At 40.8% G+C, this 7,939-nt stretch overlaps 1 protein-coding gene across 3 annotated transcripts; it reads right to left on the bottom strand.

The window, feature by feature from the left end:
• Nucleotides 1-296: 296 nt before the first annotated feature.
• Nucleotides 297-7,267, bottom strand: tlr3 (toll-like receptor 3). 3 transcript variants are annotated; one of them, XM_085458915.1, is made up of 5 exons: nt 6,449-7,267; nt 5,086-5,553; nt 3,530-3,724; nt 1,524-3,370; nt 297-1,151 (listed from the first exon to the last, which is right to left on the bottom strand). In XM_085458915.1, the coding sequence occupies exons 1-5, from the start codon at nt 6,620-6,622 to the stop codon at nt 920-922; spliced, it is 2,916 nt and encodes a 971-aa protein (XP_085315041.1). In that variant the 5' UTR covers nt 6,623-7,267; the 3' UTR covers nt 297-919. The 3 variants fall into 3 exon arrangements, with proteins under 3 accessions (XP_085315041.1, XP_085315042.1, XP_085315043.1); XM_085458916.1 differs by having other exon boundaries at nt 6,472-6,531; XM_085458917.1 differs by lacking the exon at nt 6,449-7,267 and adding an exon at nt 6,238-6,438.
• Nucleotides 7,268-7,939: the final 672 nt, after the last annotated feature.

The following is a 7,939-nucleotide window of genomic DNA, read 5'->3' as shown; positions in this document are numbered from 1 at the left end:
TTGTCTTTTCTCTCTCTCTTTTCTCCCTTTTCTTTCCCTCTCCTTCCATTAACTTTCTTCTGAACTTTTCTTCTTGTCCAGTCTGGCCTGATTACAATAACTTAGAATAAAAATAACTAATAAAAGAAAAAATGAAAAAGAAAAAAAAAAACAATGTAAGATGGACAAGAAAAGTTCAAAGCCATCAGGTGCTCAGTTTAGAAAAAATAGAAAAGAAGAGGAGGAGAAACGAGCAAAAGATACAGGTAAGCAGATGTGTCATTGGACAATGGCAGGTCATCCTGAAACAATCAGAATCAGAATCAGAATACTTTATTAATCCCTAAGGAAATAATGTGGATTACAGTTGCTCCAAAAAGAAATGGTAAAAATAGTAACAGTAACAGACTAAACTCCAAACAATACATTATGTTACAGATTTTAATATTAATTAGTCATTGTCAATTGTTGATTTGTCCTGTTCTCATTGTATGACGAATTATGATGGCTGTTTGGTAGCCGTTTGCATACAATGCATACTTCCTCTCTCTTCATATGTGTGTGGGGCAGAGGGAGTGTTCGCCCGGGTGCCAAACAGGCTAGGACCGCCACTGAGTGCAATGTTTATACAAAAGGCAACACAATCAGAAATTGGAAGTAACATACAAACACTAGTTTATGTTAATTCTTTTACCCATTAACCCCTGAGGCTCTTTTCCAAACGGAATGATTTCTGTCATATTTTAAGCTACTTGTAGAATAAAATCACTGAGTGTACATTAAAATTAAGTGAATGCGGTCTCTCGCTGTATACATCATTACTGATATACACTGAGTTGTGAAACTCATCATTAAGAATAGACTTGAGGTCTTCAAATCCTGTCTTTATTGTGGAAAGAATCAAGAATGCAATCTGTCATGATTATCAAGGATAAACAAGTCAGTCCTTCAGCCGATTAGTCAAGCCGAGTGCAATGAGAAGCTTCTGGTGAAATGCTGGTATCCTTTCCTTATGGACAGGCCAGTCCAGAATGCAACGTGAACGTAACATTCCTCTGCGGAGGAAGAGTGAGTGAAACAACTTGTGGTCGTGCACATCCTGAAGAAAGACCAGGATGACTGAGTCCCTGCTTTCTTCGATGACTTGTTGAAGTGCATGATAGACTTTAAATCTGGTGACAAGAAAGAGAAGACATTGTGCTATTAAACAATATTATCCGACTAAGATAATTTTGCAACTTTTGCAATAAATAAATGACTGTTTGATCTCAAAATTATAGAGTTAGTGTGTGAACATGTAAAAAACAAGCAATTCGGAGCGCTTAAACCTACAGGTGAATAGGGACAAGTTCTACATATTGCTTGAAATGAACTACTATTGCTTTAAAAACACTATATGAAAGGTGTAAGTGTACTGATTTTTAATCAAAGGAAGGAGAATTTGATAAAACTGCCTTGCACATCACCATTTTTTTTCTTGTACTTAGCTTTCACCTGATACATAAAGTCACAATAAAGCATAATCTAGTGTATGTTTTATTTACCGTCTACACCAGGGATCTTTGAGGAGACTTTCGGTGACGACAAACATGATTTTTCTGGACTTTTTCATATTTGTCACAATGGATTCCACCTGTGACATGCCAGCGACTGAATCTCGATCCTCTAAACAAAACTGGCACTTTTCATTCTCTAAAGGGACCAACCTCCTCTCCACCCAACTGGAGTCTTCCTCCGTACGTATGACATAAGCGTCGTACTCATATTCTCTGCCTTCGTCAACTTTGGCATCACTGAATCCTAATGTGCGATTGATCATTATGTTCCAGTAAAAGTGGATCCTCCAGTCATGAAACCGCACCGTGAGTGCGGTTACAATTAGCAAGATGACGGCTGTGCTGCTCACTATGTAAAGAGTCTGAAATGGGGTCATGTCTTTGCAAGAAAGGGGGTCGAAATCCATGATGGAGTGGTTAAAGTAAGCTCGTGGAGTGTTGCACACATACTCGTCCCTGACATTTGGCACACTCGTCGTATTTGTGGTATTCAACCACGTCACGAACCACAGGATGCTCTCGCATGTGCAGTCGAATGGATTTCTGCCCATGATAAGCTGGGTGAGGTTGCTCATGGGAGTACGAAACACTTCAGGTCTCACGCTTGTGATCAAGTTCTTCTCAAAACGTAATACCTGCAGCGACTTCAGGTCATCGAAAACAGAGTCCTTGAGATTATTTATGAGATTGTTGCTAAGGCTTAGCTCCTTGAGGTGAGTCAAACCTTTCAAAGCCTTCAGTGGGATCTCATCCAGTCCATTATAATCCATCTGTAAGGATTCCAACCTCTGCGCATCTTTGAGAAACAACACCGGCCCACCAAGGTTGGCACTCTTCCACAGTCGGGCCAAGTTGTTGTGCTGGAGTTTCAACACCTTTAGGTTTACAAGCCCCTCTAGCAGATTGTCTTTGATGTTAGCAACATTGTTGTTGCTGAGATCCAAGACAGAGAGGTTGGTCAGGGGTTTGAATGGAGAGTGATCTAGGTTTATGGCTAAAGCTTTAAGACTTCTCCCCAAAGTCAGGACTCTAAGGTTGGGCACATTAATAAAGGAACTGGAGCTTAGGTCAATTGACTGGAAGTTATTGCTCATGTGAATTTCCTGAACCTGATCTAGGCCTTCGAATTCTCTGCCTGTCAAAGTTTGCTTGATATGGTTGTAATCTAGAAGAAGAACAGTGAGGTTTCGCAAAACAGAGAAGCTTCCGGGATTGATCTGCGCTATATTTGTATTTATAAGATTTAGCCATCTGACTGGTGAATCTGCAAGAGATGCTAAGGTCTTGTTGGTGATGTTTCGGAGTGACGGACAGCTAATCCAGCTTATGTCAAGTTTTTTAAGACTTTTTAAGCCTGCAAAGGTGTGCTCTCCGATTTCCCGGATTGCAGTCCTCTGTAACATCAAACTCTCTAGCATGCCTAATGGCTGGAAAGCAAAATCATCAATAACTGGGGCAGCGGTACGACCTTTCACCAGTGCTTCTGTAAGTGCCAGTTTTTTCAATCTATTGAGCCCCTGAAATGTCCCATTGGTTAGGTGCTTAATGTTATTGTGCGACAAATTTAGAGTTTGAAGTTTAGATAGCCACTGAAATGAGCCGTCTTCAATTTTACCCATGCCATTACTGGACAGATCCAAGAAGGTTAGATTTGTCTTCTGCAGTCCTGTAAAGACTTTGTTTGTGACCATGACTAGACTCATTTTCCGAAGAGAGAGAGCATCGATGGCTGTCCCAGACAACTCTGAGCACAGTTTGGAAACCAGAGTTCCCAAGTTGCCATCCATGATTAAAGTGCGCAGGCCTGAAATGTGCTGAAAGCAGCCGGGCTCCAACTGCAAACAAACAATCACAGAGATTTTTTTTAGTGAGACGGAAAAAGGAAACAAAACAGACAACCGAAAGGAATGTGCTACAGTAACTCTACTTTCTACTGCCAGTTCCGATTTTGATGGAATTTCATTTCCCATTTCTGGATTAAACAAGTTTCTTACTGTTTTTAAACACACAGATGACAGGTTGAGGACTTGCAGAGAGGATGAATGGTCAAGAAATGAAAAGTCATCTTTCTTCAGAGTGGTGAAGTCATTGAATGCCAGGCTGAAGTTCACCAGGCTGGGCAGCTGAGGCTGGGAGCCGAGCTTGGGTGACTGCAGTTTGTTTTTAGAAACATCTAGAAAGGTTAGGTTCTGTGGATTATTAAAGAAGAGGGAGACAAGAAGAAGGGTTATTTAATGCTGTGCACAAGAGGCAAACAATTGATCCACAGCATATGTCAGACAAAATTTCATAAGCAGCACTTCTCTCAGGTCACAGGATAGTTTGCTCCATCTCTCTACAAAGGCAGCTCACATATGCACCATCCATCCATTTCATATTAAAATTCCTCGGCTCTTTGTTTTTTTTTATTATTGTTTTATTTTATTTTTGGTGGTAGGTGGAATTTACATTACTCATGTGTATTACTTTTGCAGGACAGTCCATAGTTATTAGGTTTTAACTGTTCTTACTTGCCTTTATTTCCATTAAGTACAAATTAAAGAATGGCAGAGGAACTCCAAAGGGTCCCCCCCCCAACACCATCATCGTTCCAATCATAAAGAAAGCGTCCCACATTTTTCACTGGCTCTAGTTTTCCAAAGTTAACACTGCAGGGCGGATGCTTTTTTGGTCAAAATGTCTGGCTTTTTTATCTAGTGGCTGTGAAGAAACCAGGAAACATCAAGTGCAGGTTACAATGTCCGTGTCTTTTGTTGCAGATGCATGCAAAACTGAGAGAACTACACGTCACCACAAAGATATAAGTGGTGCAGATTTTGTAATTTAATGGAAACAACCATTAAAAAAAGGAAATACGGCTACAATGAAGACTGGCTGAAGCAAGCGGAAAAAGACTGTCAGACTTTGTTGGGGTGGGGTGAGTCACGCATATGAAATATGTGGCTTGGAAGAAATGCGCTGAGCAACAGATGCATCCCAGCTGAAAAGATGATTGGAAGGCAGAATCCGTGATGAAACAACAGCTAACAACTGCTGTAACAGTTAGTTTAGAAAAAGTTGATATGTGTATTTAATAAGACTGGAAAAAAAAACGCACTAACTTTCACTTCCTGCTAATCATAGGAAGTTCGGAAAATCGAACTGAAATTAATACACAAACCTCTTCCGTTTACATTTGTGGGACTTGATTTTTGAAGCTATATGTGGCAAAATTTCAATATCTCTCTCAGAGGAAGTAGGAAGCTCCACATTTCCTCACACACACACATACTCTTTACCCCAAATTTAATTTGTTTGGATACCAACACATCTGTAGATATCAAACAAATGGCAGCAAGCTTTGGGCAGCAGGCTGTATAACCTAAATCCATGACCTAACCTAACCTAAATCCCCAAAACACTGATCACTGATGATTTGTATGATAAAAAGAAAACTAACTGAAACAGAGCTGTCATATTAATAATGAGGAGCAAACGTACAGTTTTTGGCCTTGAAATATAATTGAGTCAAGCAATAATTAGTCATCTAAGTGATCCGACACATCAGTACCTGCAGTGACGAGAAGGGTTCTCCCTGCAGCTTTAGTCTATTACTAGCCAAGTTCAACGATGTCAGTCGGGTGCAGTGGCTCATATCTCCAGTCTTCAGCAAATGCACCTGATTGTGTTCCAGGTTCAACATCTGCAGCAGAGGCAGTGTTTGGCACAAACCCGCGTCCACCTTGGTGATGCTGTTGTAACCGGCGTCGAGGTGCAGGAGGCCCGGGTACAGGCTTAGTGACAGCGGGGTAATCCCTCTCAGTATGTTGTGGGACACATCCAGGCTGGTGATGTTCCTGGGAAGGTCTGAAGGGATCGCACTGAGGCGGAGGCGACTGCAGTCAGCTCGGCCGTCTTCCACATAGCAGGAGGTCTTCTTCTCAGAGGCATTGCAACGGTACGGTCCCGTCAAAACACAACACGTGACGAGGATCCATGACAGGAGACGGGAACGATGGGCGCACATCATTTCAAAGACCTTTAAAGAAGAGAGAAGGGTGGATTTGCATTCAAATTTGTTGCTGGGATGGTAAGACTAAAGAAAAGGCTGAGAAGCCCTCTGTGGAGCTGGGTGGAACTGAGACATGTTTTTCTTACTTTTTTTTTTTTTTTTTTTTAACTTTCCTCTATATTAATAACAATTATAACTCTACACAATTTGTTTATATAAAAATATAATATTTGGTATACTGGGAAAATTACAAAAACAATGTACCAACGATTTCAATTGTGACACTACACTGTAGAACTAGTAAACACTGTTGTGCAAAAGTCTTGGACCACCCCTCACTTCTTTATACAAGTAGTTTACTTCCAAGGAGCCAAACATTCTTGGGCAGTAGTTTACTAGACTTTGCCTGCAGTACAGGCTGGATAAACCTGAATGGAAAAATAAACAATAAAAGATCACGAGTCATGGATTGACCTCCACTGAGCCCAGACCTCAATATTACTGAAACAGGGTGGGATCATCTCGACAGAGAACAGAACAAAAGGCAGCCAACATTCAAAGAAGAGCTCTGAATGTCCTCCAAGAAGCCTGGAGAACTTTTCCTGAAGACTACCTAAAGATATTAGAAGAAAGCTGCCTAAGAGAGCTCGGGCTATGTTTAAAGCAACGATGATCATACCAAATATTCACTGTCGAGCTCGTTGTTTTTACCTTTTCATGTTTCAATAAGTCGCGGCAACCTTTTCGTATTTCCTATCAAAATATAAAGAGATGAGCGGTGGATCCAGCCCTTTGCGCAGTTCTGTAACTTTGAAAGCTTTCAAAAATATCCGCCCTCGTAATTACAGGGTGACTACAGCGCTCCCACGCTGACCTTACAAGCACACTAATATTTTGAATGCAGTCCATACAGATTTCTTACCAGATGTGAACATTGCACAATACCTTCGACAGTCAGAGTCCAGACAGAAGATTCCCCCTGCAGCTGCACGGCTTCTATCGCTGAACGCACACAGCCACAGCGGCGCTTATGAGGAAATGAAACTGTGGTTTCGTTTCTTCTTCGGTGGTGGGTATCCACTGGAGAGCTAACCATTTCACGCAGGCGGATAGCCACAGATATTGAGATATTAAGTTTGCATAAAATTTATATGCATCATATCCTACACTCCAGAGACACGTCGGGTGATTTGACGTCTAGTTTCCGAACAAACTTTTTGGACTTGCGTGTAGACCGTAGACAGGATTCAGGAAGGCGTGGTGTAAACAGGTTGAGTCAGCCGGTCGTCTATTATGTTCGTGCCTTCTGAAACATTTGTCGGTGGTTTCATATATTAAACCGGGAACCGTTTCTTTAAACATGTTTAACATCCGCGGTGAGTTAAACAGCGACTGAGATGCGCCTGAGCAAATACACTGCTGTGTAGGAAAAGTGTCGTAAATATGTGCAGGTAACAACAGACAGCTGTAGTTATTTCTCCTTTTTCTTTTAGGCATCCTTTAAATTAATAGTTAATTATATTTATTATGTTATAAGTTATTAAAACAAAAAAATTGTTACTTTATATTTATTTAGTTAGTTCGTTTTTTTTTAGGATATGAAACTAGTCAGATGTCATTTAGGTAGCTCAAAGTTTATATGTGGTACTCTAAAACGCACACTTATTATAGTGACAGGACCAGAATAAATACGAGGTTTTCACTATCCAAAAAAAAACAACTGCTGCTTCTCTTTTAAGAGGAGTAGCATCTTATAGCTAAGCACTTGTTATAGCAAGTGAACCACACACCTGTGGGATATGGTTTCCCTTACCCTGATGAGGTTTCGATTTGGGGTCACAAACACAAGGCCTGGGTGCCAGAATAAGCTCTGCTAAGAGTCCAATCCAACCCACTGCATAACTTTGGAAAAACTTAATTTTGAACTTTCAACTGTGTTTTAAAGCTTTTCCTACATGGCTTTTCCCTCATGGTCATTCATACATGTAATATTCTTTATTTTGGTATCAGCCAGGCTCTGCTCTCTCATCTTCAGCTAGTTCAGAATGCAGCTGCCCGACCCTTGACAGGCACTCGTAAACATGAATATATCTGTCCAGTCTTGGCTCGTTTATACTGGCTTCCAGTACGTTGTAGAATCGATTTTAAGATTTTCTTTCTTGTTTTTAAGTCTCTAAATTAGCTGTGACGGGTTAGCTCTCAGACCTACTCTCAGGTCAGCTAATAAGTTGCTTGTAGTTGTCCCTAGAAACAAGCTAGGGCCTTTGCGATTGCTGTGCCCAAACTTTGGAACAGTCTTCCTCTTCATATTAGGATCTCTCCAACACTTGACATTTTTAAAAACCCATCATCACTTAATTGTGACTGGGCTTTTGTGTGATTCTTTGTGTGTGTTTGTTCTGCTTTTTACTTT

Source organism: Copadichromis virginalis, linkage group LG6, assembly GCF_057382275.1.
Source record: "Copadichromis virginalis isolate Kocher_CV1m ecotype Utaka linkage group LG6, C_Virginalis_male_GT1.1, whole genome shotgun sequence".
Taxonomy (NCBI): Eukaryota; Metazoa; Chordata; class Actinopteri; order Cichliformes; family Cichlidae; genus Copadichromis; species Copadichromis virginalis.
The sequence above is the reverse complement of the archived record's forward strand: the minus strand, read 5'-3'. Positions and strand labels throughout refer to the sequence as shown.